Source organism: Echiichthys vipera, assembly GCF_963691815.1.
Source record: "Echiichthys vipera genome assembly, chromosome: 11".
Lineage (NCBI taxonomy): Eukaryota > Metazoa > Chordata > Actinopteri > Perciformes > Trachinidae > Echiichthys > Echiichthys vipera.
Genome location: NC_139836.1, coordinates 26,980,701 through 26,996,805, shown reverse-complemented (window position 1 = coordinate 26,996,805; position 16,105 = coordinate 26,980,701). Strand labels below are relative to the sequence as shown.

Here is a 16,105-nt window from a genome sequence, read left to right as displayed (position 1 = left end):
CCCAGTTCCCCACCTTGTCCGTTCCATTTGGGAGACCCATAGGTGAGCTTTCCCCTGCGCCCCTGAACCCTTGACTTTTTTTAAAGTTCTTGTGCCGTCCCCCACCTGTCAAGAAAAAATGGTGCATGGTCTTCCTGTGCAAAACTGCTACTGACCAGATCATTATATAGAAAATATTTGTTGCTGCTATATTAATGCTCTGTTGATTACAGCTCCTTTAATTATAACGCATAAAATAAATCTATGTAAATGTCTACAAAAAACAATGCGTATTGTATTCCACTTTATTTTTCTGTTTTATTTTCTCTAAAGCTGGAGTTTGCAAGTCTGGCAGATCTTGTTGACTCAGTCAAATTTCAAATGTTTACAACTCTCACACCCCTCCCCCTCTACCACCGAGCTCCTCCGCGCTCTCCAATTAAGTGCTCGTCAGAGCGTGTGCACCAGATTCCTGTGAATGCGCCAGTCTCTTCTCTCATCAATAAACGCCATGGAGTACACACTACATGGAGGTAGGCTGGCTAACGTACTCATAGATGGCAACTGCTAATGTAGCGTATGCCTAGCTTGCCTAGCTTAGCATTTGCCAGGTGTGTGCCAAACATACGTGAGGGGGAGGGGGGGATCTGTGGCGTGTGAATGAACTGTGCCTGGATTTTTGCACAAAAAAACAAACAGGCTCTATGATTTATGTTTTTCATAAGACGCATAGAGTCGGCTACGGTCAATATGATCAAACAAATGTTTTATTTTGGCATTTTAAATCTTCCATACTTCCCCCCAAGTTTGTGGGAGGTCAAGACAAAAGGGCTAGAGTTCTATGCCCACAGCAAAAGAGTAACACAACCTTGGAAACTTGCATCATATTATCATACCATCAGCCAAAGCTCGATAATTTTTAGAGATGGATGTGTGTCATCAATCAATGCACCATGTACACTTAAATGTGTTACTGAGATACTTGGCTTGACCTTTGTTGAGGACATTGTAACCTGATAGAGCAATGTTCAAAGAGCTTTTGGCAAGGTTAGTGCTATAACGCCAATTGATTTATTTTTTAATGATGCAGCAAGTCCCCCCACTCTCTCTCTCTCTCTCTCTCTCTCTCTTACCTACGCTCTGCAATTTTGAATCTGTCTCCTCTGTTTTCAGCCCACCATTCCCTCTATGCTCCTTCTTTGCGCACTCCTCTGCAGAGCATGGAGAGCTGTCAGATGACGCATTGGCACAGGCCAATCACACGTCGTATCTCCGAGGCGCAGGACAGGACTGACCAATAAAAGAACAGCATGGGGCGGGATTTGTCCGGTCCACTCACACCTCCACACTTAGAAAATCACTGGCGTTGGAGAGTGACAGAAAGACAGACAGGGACCGAGAGTGAGCTGCGAGACGGGGACAGGGGCACATATAAAAGGAGACACGGGCAGAAAACACGGAGGCTGCTTCACGAGGAGACAACACGGGCTAACTGAGGACATGGACGTGTCAGTTTGACCAGCTCCAGACCTGCTCTCTAACAGGTCCACCGCAGCCGCGAGCATGTCGACGGTAGAAGGAGCCGCCAGCCAGCGCGAGGAAGGGGAGTACGGAAGGGCGGCAAAGCGGCTGAAAACGGATGAGAGGGAGAGGGAGACGGAGGAGAGAGAGGAGGGGGAAGAGGAGCTGGAGGAGGGGGAGGATTCGGACACCAGCTCGCTGCCCGGTAACGTAGAGTCAGTGGTGGACAACGGGGCCCGGTGGAGCGGCAGTCACGGAGCAGGACGAAAGGTAAGGAAAGCTAAAAAAAAACAAAACAATCTAACGACCCTGCAACACAGCACCACCGACGTCCGCGTGCGTACGTGTGTGTGCGCGCGCCCTTGTGGCTGCAGCCGCTGTCGTTCTGTGTGAGTGAGCATCCCCACCTGTCACACCGCAGGTTACCTCGTGCCTGTGTTCATCACAAACAGGCTACGCTTCTCTTAATACGAAGATAGGAGCACTTATACACGGATAAATGTAGAATTATGAAACCCTATACTTTAAAAAAAAAAAGAATTATTTTCCCAAAACATAAAAAATATACATCTAATTTAGTCAAGTTTTGGCTCAGTTATAGTTAGTTAAAGTCCCTCTCCCTGATTTTGTTGAATAGCAGTTAGCCTACCAGTACAACTGCCATATTACTTCCCAGCTCACTGTGAGCTGCGTTTAGTTTCAGAACACCAACATGGAGGGTTACTGTACCAGCTTACTGGCACCATAAACATAGGAAAAAGAATGGATGGCGGACAGGAAAAATGGCGCCCATTCATTCCTATGAAAAGCTGCTCAGTGGCGCAATCTCCCTTAAGGCCGCCGCCATTTTTGGTTCTCGTCAACGCTGGAAGACTTACCGGATGTAGAAATATTTGCGCCCAACAAGCACGAAAACAACACAAAAAACAAAACCAAAAACCAAAAAACATTGGATAGTTGCATAGTTTGAGCAGAGTTGTGTCCCTGCCTGAGCCTTGCACTGGGCTCTACGGAGACAACGCCTCTTTTTAGCCGTGCACCCTCCTTCTCCTGCTCATAACTCCATTTTGTAGAGTCTAAAAGTATACCTACATTTTTTTAGTAGAGGGTCTGAAGGTAGTTATGAGCCTTTTGATTGGTATCCAAACACCCCCCCCCCCCCCCCCCCCAAAAAAAAAAAAAAAAAAAAACGGAGATAATCTCTTCCCCGCATGTATGTGAGTGAATAGGCAAATGTGCTTCCGGGCCGTCGGGCACAACACAAACAGGCGAGTGCTGCAGTACTGCGCTTGGCCACTTAGCCCGTGGTGTTATACGACCACGAGCGCCTGTCCTGGGGATCCGATTGGCACACAGTTTGGCTGACCTGTTCACATTGCAAAGTCAAAGGGCTCAATGAAAGTAGGGCTGGGATCTTAGCGCTTTAATATTGAGTATACTCTTGAGCCCATTCTGGGATTTATATTAAATTATGAATACGTTTATTTTAAGTAACCTTACACTCCTGCACAGTGCATATTTAGGCTCTAGTTAGACCGTATTATGATTAGTAAAGCAATGCAAGTGTTTGACAGTTTGAGGACAGAAAAGCTCTGCTTGTGGACTTGTGGACATTGAAAATGTTGACGTAGTGTTTGTGACATCACCCATTGCTTCCTGAAAAGCCAAATTAAAGCACAAAGTGGCTCCTATTGGCTCCGGCTGTCGCCATCTTGGCTGCCAGTATCAAAAAATAGGCAAAGGGGGAAGTGTGGATGGAGATGCTGATGTGGGCTGAATGAAGCCTATACCCAATACCAGCCACCTGTGACAACACCCACCTGTCAGTCCTTGCTGCCCTTGATTATGCAGAACCAATTACGCCTATTTTCGCCTTAATATGATAGCAGGCTACTATAGAATAACCATGCAGACCTCTACACACTTAAGACTGCTCGGTTATAACTCGACTCAGCTGGACATTTCTCAGTTCTGGCTGAGATGGACAGCACAGGGCTGCAGTCTGCAATTCAAAAAATGGTGGCAAGTGTATGTCCTCTGCTCAGGCCACATCCAGCAGGGAAGAGGCCCCGGGACTAGGTGGAGAGATTACATCTCCACACTTACCTTGGAACGCCTCGGGATCCCCCAGTTAGAACTAGTCAATGTGGCCCAGGAAAGGGAAGTTTGGGGTCCCCTGCTGGAGGTGCTGCCCCCGCGACCCGATTCTGGATAAGAGGCTGAAGATGAGTGAGTGATGAGTAATGGAGTAAATCTGTGTCATCAGATTTTGAAATTAAAAAGCCATTGCATTTCTATCACTGGATATTAACGCATTAAAATTATATATCTGAATGTTTTGACTCTGATTTTGACTCTTTATTTTTCAAAGTTCATAAATTTAAGGTTAAAGAATTCAATGTTAAAAATTCAACATTTAACAATTTAACATTAATATATTAAATGTCATAAATGTTATAAAATACTTAATACAATTAGATGTTAAATATTCACCGTTAAAAAATTCGACATGCCAAATTCAGGTGCAAAATTCAACGCATAGCAGACTTGAGATATGTTTCTCCGGTCCCTTATGAGTAGAGCAGGCGACCTGACAGCAGCCTCAGACGCTCGCAGCTTCCCCGGGTACTGTCATCAGTGGGAGCTGGTGTGAAAACCCTACTGTGGTTTCCCTGTTGTGTTTCTCTGACAGCAGCAGCTGTGTTCAGCCTCTCTCGTCACATTCACAAACATCTTACAGATGATTTTCAGGCCACGTCTCATATATACTGTGGCGGATATGAGTTTTTAGACCTTTTCATGGAATTCTATTGCTAGGCCAAAGCAGGAAGGTCCTTGTTAGCTTCCTGTCAGCTGATGTCATTCAGGTTCACTGCAACAGAATGTTTCCAATGTTTATGTTTACAACTTTAAAAAGGTCTATAGAACATTTTTAAACTGGAATGAAAATAGGCCTTTTCTATGTTGAGTGTGCACAGATTTTGTACCGATGTGACTGCAAAGCTAGTCTGAAGGCTGCTTTCCCCAGAAAATGACTTTATAAAGAAGATTTAACATTATTATACAGAGGCATTGCTTTACACTGAGAACATTAAAAGTACTGTAAATAGAAAAAAATGATAAAGTTCAGAAACAGTCAATTTAGCTATATGGAAATCATGTACACTCCGATACTGATATGTCTGTGATCGGCCAATATATCGACCAACCAATATATCGCTCTGGCTCTGTGTACATGTTAGTGCATGTGGCCATGAAAAACATTGCTATTTCATGTACTGGGGAACAGTCTGTGAGAGCTGTGTGGAGGCAATCCCGGACCATTAAAAGCCAACAACGGTTGACGGGACAGTTCTCTTTCATAATATTTTGTTCGATGTCTCACTATGGGATGGACGCCTCCCTGCAGCCCTCAGAAGCATTTATCTCATTACGCCAGTCCTGATTGGCTGGTGAAAGGTGTCCGTCCACGGCATTACCTTATTCAAACACCTCTTCTCACTCAGAGCATATCTCGCGTCCAGGGTTAGCTAGCTTAACTGTCCACAGACTGATCTTATTTACCTTCTGTCGCCGGGTGCTACTAGCTTGGATATATTTTTTCTTACTGCTTCGTCGATAACACTAGATCGAACTCTGTGCTTTCCTGCCCCTCCACGGCTTGGTTAGCACTGCTCTCGATGCCTCCCCACGGCTGCTCGATTGACGAGCATTAGCAAACCAGCTAATCTCTCAGGTTTTTTTTCACAGTTTGCACACCAGCTTACTGCCTCGACTCCCTACCTGCGCACCAGCTCGCTTGAATAGAGGCCAATACCCCTCACACCAGAGGGCACGGAGACTCCGGAGCTAGACTCTGTTGCAGGAGTAAGATATTGAGCATAGATCCACACCAGGTCTGCTCGTGCTGTCTGGGGCTGGAACAGGCCCGTGCGGCTGTCAATGTCCCCGGCTCGTGTCCACACTGTGCAGTGTTCCATCCTTGCGCTTTTCCATCCCGGCAAATCTGTTCAATTCAGATTGTGTCTTCGATTACTCGGACTGATGGCTTCTGCCATTCTCGTAGTCCGTCTTGGTCGCCTCCACATGAGGGAATTCCAGCTCTGGGTGGCCTCATGCAGGCTGGATCCCATTTGTCATGGCGCATAGGGAGTGTTGGTCACACCAGGGTGCGCCACTGGCGAGCCCTGTCCTTTCTGACCCACGGGGTACCCTTGGGAATCCACAAGGGCCGGTTCGGTGAGGGTTAGTGGGCCTCCAGCGATCTCAAATAGATTTTCTGGAACTTTTGGTATTCCTATCCCTGAAACGCTTCCTTTCGTCTCTTATTGGTCATCATGTCCTGGTGAAGATGGACAATACGATGACTGTGGCGTATAACCATTGTCAAGGGAGGTTATTTTCTCATCATTTGCACATGCTGGCACGCAGACTGATCCTGTGGAGCGGTGGTTGTCTCCTCTCCCTGAGAGCGACACACGTCCTGGGAGCTCTGAACGTGGACGCGGACCTGTTGTCCAGGGGAGCGCCAGTATACAGGGAGTGGACTCTGCACCCGGAGATTGTGGAGCAGATCAGTGGACCTGTTCGCGTTTAGAGGAAACGCGCTGCATGGATGCTCCCCTCTGCGTAGACGCACCACCACACGCCTGGCTGTGGGACTGCCACAGCGTGCAATTTCCACTATACATAGTGCTCAAGCCTCCTCCACTAGGTCTCTGTATGACTGTAAGTGGAGAGTGTTTGAGGGGTGGTGTCACAGAAACGGCCACATTCCCTTTCAGTGTCCAGTGGGAGTGATATTGTTATTCTTGCAGGACCTGATTGACAAACCAAAAGCCTTCTCCACGGTTAAAGTGTACCCCACCCCACTTGCCGCCTGTCACGTGGGGTTTGGCAGGCAAACAGCTAGCCAGCACCCATTAGTTTACCGTTTTATGAAGGGAGCGCGCAGGCTTCTCCCCGTGTCCAGACCATTGCTGCCACCATGGGATCTGGCTGTGGTTCTGGAGGGGCTTAAGGGCCCCCCGTTTGAGCCAATGGAGGGTACAGACTTGAAACTCATGTCTCTCAAGACAGTGTTGTTACTGGCTCTGGCTTCGGCTAAACGGGTTAGTGACATCCATATGCATCCGTCATGCACTCAGCTTTTCCCGGGGGATAAGAGGATGATCTGGCAATACAGGAGCAACCATTTCCCATAGTGAGACATCGAACGAAATATTATGAAAGAGAACTTAAGGTTATTTACATAACCTCAGTTCTCTGAGTAATATGAGTGAGATGTCTCACCAGACACCCCTTCTTGCTTGGGCGAGTGAAAAGAGGTGCTTATCTTGAATGAGATGATGCCGTCTGCATGAGCTGTTTAAGTCAGGTGGGACTACCTGTGGCGGACTGACCAGCCAATCAGGATTGGCGTAATGAGATAAATACTTCTGAGGGTTGCAGCGAGGCGTGCATCCCATAGTGAGACATCTCACTAATATTACTCAGAGAACCGGGGTTATGTAAATAACCTAAAATTTTGAGCAATGGTTTCCAAGCAGAAGAAGCAAACTGGTAAGACTTTATATTCCTGTATTACCTTTCTCTTAATGCTCTCTGTGATTACTTTTTAATAGTAAAATACACCTCCAAGAATGGGACCAAGCATTTAGCTTAATCCATCAGAAATGTCATTTCTAACTGTTTAGTACACAAATACAACATCCTGCTTTTCTGCATGTGGTTAGGTGAGCACCAGACTAAAAAAAGTGCATCAGACAGTTTTGGTGCTGTTACCACAGGTTTAAAAAAAGTAAAGATAGATATGCAGATCCCGCTTCAGGGTCAGGGGTTTAAATAGTACATACATCTGTGCTGCTAACGTACTGTGGCGACAGCCTTATAAATAGTACAGCCTACTTTAGATTTGGAACGACTTTTTAAAAATGAGAATCTTTGAACTGTTTCTTTAATATGTTCTTTTTCAAAAAATCTTCATTAGCCCAAAGATATTAAACCTGTACTCCATAACAATTGAGATACGTTTCTAGCTGCCTCTGTGGCAGTAAGCTGTAACTGCAGACGAGCCTGTACTTTCAGAGCCTCCATCTTGTCATGTTCACAATGACTGTGTTGACGTTTTTTTTGTTGCTCTTTGGTAAACTTTATTGAAACACACTCACTGCTCTACTTCTAGTCCGTCCTGTATAAGTTACCCTCTTAAATCCACACACACGTCTCTATTACACTTCTGCCCTTACTACAAGCCTAACTCAGAAGTTGAGGTTCCCGATTTCTGATTACAAGTGAATGCAGCATAACAGTAAGTGACGTTCTGGGCCAACCGACCAACCGCTGTCAGCAGCGTCACTAACATGGCAACGTATTTACATCTAACCCGTTGCCACAGAAACACAGATTGGAATACTCACAAAAAGGTAAGTAGAAGCGCTTTCATTAATATAAAGTAGCTTAAAAGACATTTAAATAGATGAAAATCTTACGGAGTCCAGCTTTAATTTTATTTTGACTCTGTTATGGAGAGTGGTAATCTGGGAGAGTACATTTAATAGGGCATTCATTTTGGTTGGGCAAGCTACAACAAACTATTCATTTATTATACCTGTATCATGTATACTTCTCCTTGTTGTTTACCAACATGCTCTACTCCTTCCACGCTGTTGGTCCTTTGACATCTCTGACTCATTCAGGAGACTTGATACAAGTGCGTTAGAGCATGTGTTATAATTGGCACCGCTTTGCCATCTAGACCCTGATGACTGCCCAGAATACTGTGTTTTCGGTATTTCAGACTGAATCCTCTTCCTGCAGCTCTCCCTCTCCCCTCTCTGTCCTGAGCTAGTAGCAGAAGTCTAGTTTTCTCTCTGAACACTGGAATTACAATACGATGAAAGATTAGTATAGATTTTTTTTCACAACAACGCCAAAACTAAACTGCCTACCTCAGGATCAATGAAATGCTACCTGTGCTACCAGTTGTCTTCATGTAATGCATGATTAACATGCGTTCTCTCTGGCTGCCTTCAGTGATTTTAATTTTTTTCAGCACTGCTTTCCATCAGGCAATATGAAGACTGGAAACAATACAATCTGGCTGTTATACTACCAGAATACAGTGCAGCTTCCTCCTTCAGGCTGTGAGGCTCCTTAAAGTGTAAAATCATCCCAGGGTCTTTTTAGGCAAATTGGGTCATCAAATAAGCCATTGTGACAATTTTTTCATGTATGAACTATTAACGTAGATTTTCCAGATAGTCGCTAACAGCTAACAGCTGGCCTCGGCTAACAGGGATAAGCTCAGGGCAGCGAGTTGAACGCATTAAACATCTTTTTTAACCACTAATACTGCTCAAAATAACAGCAAACCTCTGCAGTAGCATGAGAAGAGTCCCTACACATTAACCGAAGCACCAACAACTTAGTTAGTGAACCCAGAGTTTATTAAAAGAGTGTTTTAAACACTTACCTACTGGCCCTGGTACAAGCTGCTCCATTCAAGTCAATAACCAAATGCAATCCAAAAGGAAGGAGCCCATTGATGATTTATTCCAGCAAAACATGTAAACATTGTGGTTTGCTGCAGACAGCGTCTTGATCGGCGTCTCAATGTCCAGATTAATAAAAATAAGCCACTGGTTTATGGACTTGAATGGAGCAGCTGGTACAGGTGCCATTAGGTAAGTCTTTAAACACTCTTTTATTAAACTCTGGGTTCACTAACTACGCTGTTGCTGCTTTGTTTTCTGTGTAGGGACTCTTCTCATGCTACTGCAGAGGTTTGGTGTTATTTTGAGCAGTATTAGTGGTTAAAAAAAAATGTTTCAATGCGTTCAACTCGCCGCCCCGAGCTTATCGCTGTTAGTCGCATTTGGCTGTTAGCGACTGTCCCGGATTTCTCCGTTAGCCGAGGCAGGCTATTAGCATCTCCCCGGAAAATCTACGTTAATAGTTCATACAAGAAAAAAATTGTCTTGATGGCTTATTTGATGACCCAATTTGCCTAAAAAGACCCTGGAATGATTTTACACTTTACATCCTCAACTCCAACTCATCCTCCACACGCCACCATAAAAAATGTTTTGTTGTGTTTTGTTCTTTCTTGTGTAGCATAAAGTAACTACAACTTGCATTTGGATGTGCAACCCTGTGTTGTAGAATGATATTAAAGGAACCTTGAACAGTTACACCCAGTTTCACTGTGGAAGTAGGAAACCATGTGAGCTCAAAATGTCAGAGACAAACCATGACATTTAAATCCAAACTTCATAAGAAACATTATCATTCATTATATACACAGTAAAATTTGTCAGTTCTTTCATTATTTTGTATTTTTGAAACAGTACTGACTTAAGATATGGGATTCAACAAGCCATTCAGATTTGACTCCTCTTCATATTGTATTTCTATAAAATATATTATATATCAGTTTTAGAATTTTGAAGGAATTTTCTTGCCCATTGTTATAATTGTATTTTATTAATTTAATGATCTGACTCAGAAGAAGAAGCAGAAAACAGCTGCTTCACATTACAGACATGGTGAATACAAATTTATTTTTGTGTGCAGGAAATCATTTTTCGTGCATGTACACAGAAAAGTATTTTGAGCCGTGTGTTGCCTTTGACAACAGCACATGACTCTTCTGGTAGGCTTGTTTTAAAACCAGCAGTTCATGTTCTCATCTGATGTTGATGAGTGTGTCAATGAAACAGTCACCACAGTGTCAACATCATTCTATAGCTGCCCATCTTCTTGGTCAGGGTTAATCTCTGACTTACTCACTTGGATCTCCATATTCCCAAAAGAATATAGGCCATTGACAAAAGCCCTCCATCCTCTTCGGTCTCGTGCATTTTGTTCCAGATGCTGATGTTCTGCGTGAGAGTGGCCTATCCAGTAGGGGTGTACGGCATAAACGGTATAGACAGTAAGACGGTAGAAATTTGCACTATGGTATGGATTTGGACTCTACCGTGTAACCGGCAGAGCAGCTCTGACAATGTGTGCGGATCTTGCCCGCAAGGGAATATTTACTGGCTCTTTCAGTTGAAGCCTATGTGAAAAAGTAATTTGTGGCTGTAGTGGCCGATGTTGACTGCTGTCCTCTCTTGCATCTCAACGCAACTGTGTCGGTATAATACCGGTGCACTGGGAGACTTGCTCCACCCACTTCCTGTGTGCGGACGGCAACAACGCTGCGCTGTGTGCACTCCCGCTGTGCTCTTCTCTCGTTCCAGTCTGGTTAAATCCATCATTAAATCACCATCACAATAATCTATACTAAATTAACAGCGAATGGACAGAGAAGTATTTGTTTATAACTGTCACCGCAAAGCCTGTGTGTTTACTGAGACCATCCTGATCTCAGTATATGAGACAGCGTCTCGATCGACGTCTCAATGTCCATAAACAGTCTTTTTTCTCTGGATCCTTCTGTTGAAATATGGACCGGGCACCTGAAATTTTGCCTTTGATCTGTAAATTCACGTTACACAAATGGCAATAACATTTTGTTACTTTGCCTCGACGCTCTGTTAGTATGTCATAGGCTTTGTTGATCTGATTGGTTGGTTTGGCCTGTCTATCACAAACACAGGTGGTGATAGACAGATGATTTATCCATTCAGCAACCAGTATTCCCGCCTCTTCCCAAAAGATCTCCAACCAAGAGGTCCCAGATGGATATGCAGAGTAAATGAGAATTTTGTGAACCAATCTATCTGATGGAGTCAGGTTAGGTATATGGGTGGGAAGCAAAAATCTTAATTGTTAAAGTAACTAGTAACTAAAGTTATTATATAAACGCAGTTGAGTAAAAAGTAGAATATTTCCCACTGAATTGTAGTGGAGTTTAAGTATAACGTACAGTGAAAAGAAAATACTCAATTTAGAAAAACAAGAGCCTCAAACTTTTACTTCATTACAGTAATTGTACAGTAATTTAGAAGCATTTATATCAATATACCGGGATATAATATATTATAGACCATACCGTACAGCCCTACTATCCAGCTCCACCTCCTTCTCCTTCTCAATTGTAGGTTTCTCTGGGTATTTCTGATCTGGGCGTTAAAAACAGGCCAGCATAGATGGGGCTGGCATTATATATATATATATATATATATATATATATATATATATATATACGGTCTCTCCCCTGGAGAACGTCTCCCGACCTGTGTGAGCTGTGTTGGTTTGCTCCCCTCCCAGCAAGCTATGACACACTTTACATAATGTCATCATGACAACTAACAAAAATTGCCGTTTTGTTGTGCCCTTGTCAAAGCACCCAGAAATGTCTAAATGGCCTTTCTGTCCAATTTATTGTTTATGTAAAGAGTTTTTTGGTTCCAGTGGAAGGATGTGCTGTAATGTATATGTCTGGATATCACTGTCAACCACACCGTGTAAGTTCACTGTGTTTCCTTTCTCACTGTCTCATCATTACAGGATGCAGGGGTACTAGATTGGCACATTGTCACACACACACGTGCCATCTGATCATTAAAGGGTGATTAAGAAGATAGATGGGCTACTTAGGGATTTTCTTTCCTTCAACCATTATTTATTAAAGGCACATTGAGTCTTGGCAGTCCCCTGCAGTTTACAATAAAAAAACACAAAATAAGAAATAACCGTACAAATGCAATTGAGTTTAAACTAGTATAGTTTTAACTAGCAGCAAAATAAAAAGATCCTTTATTCATAAAAACTTTTGTCTGTTCAAGAGCAGTTACACAACATCCATGTCTGGAAACAGCATGTACAGGGAAGGCGCCTGTCAGCCAGCTCCGTGTGCAATGGCATTAGGCGCGACCTCAAAAAGTGTTTTATCTTCATTAAATCGCCTGAAATGACAACAGGCTACTACAGTAAAATCACACAGACCATGAAAAGCGACTGTAAATGACAGCATAACGCAGTAAAGACTCTCAGCTGCCACACGTGTCTTTTGATCAAATTAAATGCCTCCATCTTTTTTAAGCAATGTTTTATTATAAAAATGAATATCTAAATACCACAATTAGAAACCGAATACCTACACAATAAACAAATAGTATCGATCATTTTGACAACCTTAGACTGCACTGCTAACTTTTGAGATAAAGGAGTGTAGAAGATGAGGACAACAGATTTGACATACATTTTCAACTCACATATTGATATATACTCCATTCAAACATAAAAATACTCCACATCCTTCCTAAATTTGTGGTATAATTCTTTTTAATCCCTTTTAACTCACTATTTGATAGAGAGTAACTTAAAAGACAATTAAATAAAAAAGTGAGGCCCACAGTTCAAATCTTTTTGCGGAATTTTCTAGTTTGTGTTACTTGGTGAAGGCTAGCTGCTAATGTAGGTTACATTCCAAAGCAAATGCCTCAGTATGTGCAGGCAACCAGTCCAGTAAGGCCTATTTTACTGTGAACATTCTAATTTATGAATACAAATCTATTTAAATATATATATATCATAGACGAGGATTAGCACCGCTGAACAATGGCCCTTAACTGTGATATAATCACAACATACCAAAGCCTGTTGTGAGCTATTGCTTAAATATATATAACATTAAAAGACTCAGCTGAAAATGCTGAAACGCTGAAAATTATATGACATTCCTATGTTATCGTTGCCTTGAAGTTTGATTGTGGAGTCGCTGGAAGAAATAATCTTTCAAAACAAATGATTGTTTCCCGCTCAATAAATAATAGCAGAAAGTGTTTTAGGCCCTTCCACACAATAGAGCCATTTCTATCCCACCATCCTAAATCTATACAAGCATGGTGCAGTTTCGCTTGAATGCTAGTGTAGTATACTAGCTACAGTACCCTCAGAAAAACAACAGTCTCTTGACACAAAGGAAATGAAGCAACAAGCTGTTGTTGGAGGTTCCTTTACATATTAACTTAACAGCAGGCTGTGCTGCTGCTGTTTGCTGTTCTCTCTGGTTGAAAGTCTGTTTCACCACTGAACACAGACAGCATTGCTGTGGGTTTGGGTCGGCTGTGGCGCTATACCCCACACCACATGCCTCTGACGTTTTTTGATGTTGTTCCAACGTGCATGTTTGTGATGTTATTTGTTGTGTGTGAGGCGCTCAGGGTAGATAGCGGTTTACACAGTAGACACACTGATGTCAGATATGGGTCACTTCAAACACGAATATGAACAGTCGAAGCAAAAAGATCGGATCTGGGAAGAAAAATCTGAATTGAGCATTAAGCCCCATAAAGGGAACAGAGCCTAACAGTCTGCAGGCCTGCATTTAGTATTTGAAATGAAGACTAAGGGTGCACTTAAACTGTCCATCCGTACCGTGCCCAAACAGGTTTCACGGCTAAAGTCTAGTTCGTTTGACCAGTGTGAGTGCAACCGTACCGCGCCTAGTTGCGGCACACTTGCCGGCCACTGACCGTTTGGGAGAGGTGGGCTTTTGTTAAGCACGTTTGCACGTGTATGAGCACGAGGCCTATGGCGGTTCTGAGGTCATTTCCTGTGCGCCTGTTCAGACATAGAAAAAAGGAGGGACCATGTGCGAACATTTAAAACAATGGTGGCGAAAGGTTCACGTTGGTGTGATGCGGAGGTGGAGTGTTTACTGCAGATTTGGTCGGATGAAAATATTCCAAAACAGTCGACAAGACGCACAAAAAATCCGAGGTCTATGGAAAGATTTGTAAACAATGCAACGCATCGCAATGACGTCAATCAATGCGTGTGACGTGTTAAGGCGTGATGACGTATAGCAAGCAAGAAGGACCAGGTAGTGTGAGTACAAACAGGCCTGGCCCGTGGGGGGAGAGGAAGGGGGGGGGGGGAAGTACCCTAAAGCACGGGGCATGGTACGGATGGACAGTGTGAATGCGCCCTAACGACCATCGTTAGTTCTCGGTAACAAATGATTGGTCACCTCAGATCGATCGATCAATCAATCAATCAATTTTATTAGTCACATGAAATCGTAAAAGGTACAACTCCAGTGAAATGTAATCCCATCAGCTCCTTCAGCTTGTGCATGATTGCTCATAAAGCAGAGTGTGGCCACCAAAAAAGTCACCAGTTAAATGTTGCTGTCTGGCACTCAAGTATCTAGTCAAGTCTCGATGACAGGACAGAACAGCTCCAAGCAATTAGCCGTAAAAACGACACCAACATTGGCCAGTGTTTAATTCCTCCACACTTGCCTTGATCTGTGGTATAAACTGGGAAAGATGTGAATTAGCATGTTTCATGCTGCTAATGTGCATTAACCATGTAACCCTGGGCTGGGTAGATGTTAACTATGCCTGTCGTCATCATCTTTTTTTATTTATTTATTTTTTTCTTTGTAACCGATGAAGACCTGACTGGGATTTGTGGTTTTGGAGTCATTGTGACGGTGCGTTGTCGTGTCAGGGCAACCATAGTGGCACCATCATGGAACATGGTATCCAGTTTTACATCCAATACATCGAGGACCCACACACTCACCCTGAATGCTAAACATGTCCTGTCCTGTTTATTGATCAATGAATAGGGCGCAGCTTGGAACAGTTTGTATGTAAGGAATCAAGATGGAGAAAATGTGGGGATATCAATGTGTGCAACAACAGTATAGATTTAGTATATTTTATATAAGTAACAGCTTTATATTTTCATATTCACTATGTCAGACCTACAAAAACCTGTATCAGAAAGTGTATCAAAGTATTTATGTTGTACTGCTGTGGATACAGACAGAACACACTGATCGACACAGGTGAACGGTAGGTGTTTCTCGTTTTTAAAAACCTGCACTGTGGACGTGCTATGTACAGTATGTACGGAAATAGAGAAGCCAACAGCCTGGTCAACAGACACAGAAAAGTTAGTCTCATACCATTTTCCTCTACAACACTCAGATGAGCCATCTGCGTCTATAAATAGACTGAAAGGAATGCGAATGATGAGGACAAAAACAGGGAAGATGGGGGGGAGGGATGGATAATGGAAGAGGAATGAGATGAGCAGAAGAGGGAAGATACTCATTATCTGAGCAGGATAAACAAGTTATAAAAAGAGAGATGTGTGAGGACTTCACTAGAATTTCTTTTTCCAGGTCCCGATTCAGAGTCCTCAATAATGTTTCAAAGTCCAAAGTAGCAATATTTTGCTGCAACATGGGGTTCTGCCAGCACTGCTGCCCTTAAGTGACCACTGATTTGCTGCCTGTCATCAATGTTTTATATTTATTAAATCTGAAACACTGGGAGACTTCAAACATTATCTTACTAGACAGAATCTCCATTGTTCTGTTAAGCATGCTCAGCTGACTGACAAAATAAGTGACATCCCTTTCAAACTCTGGGAGTCTTTTCCCTCGTAGAACTCTCCAGCACAGGTTTGGCCGAGGTTCGGTTCATTGAATTTTTGGGGGAGGTTCATACCTGGCTTGTTTGGAGCAGTTGTTCCAAAACCAGGAGTGTTTCCCCCCAAAGATCTGTGTGTTTGGGCGGATGAACACCGAGAACGCACTTGGATGTGGGACTAAACAAGCGGACCAAGATCACCAAGAAAGGGTGGCCTCAGCTCGCTTCCATTAATCCTTGGAACGGTTTGTTTGCAGTGTAAA

General features: G+C 43.3%; 1 protein-coding gene across 1 annotated transcript in view; it reads left to right on the top strand.

The window, feature by feature from the left end:
- The first annotated feature begins 1,367 nt into the window (after positions 1 to 1,367).
- The window catches only part of hnrnpll (heterogeneous nuclear ribonucleoprotein L like), a 59,692-nt gene continuing 44,954 nt past the window's right edge, over positions 1,368 to 16,105 (top strand). The window contains exon 1 of the mRNA XM_083922659.1: positions 1,368 to 1,770. Coding sequence (XP_083778785.1) covers positions 1,543 to 1,770 — 228 coding nt within the window. The 5' untranslated portion in view covers positions 1,368 to 1,542. The remainder of the gene's footprint in view (positions 1,771 to 16,105) is intronic.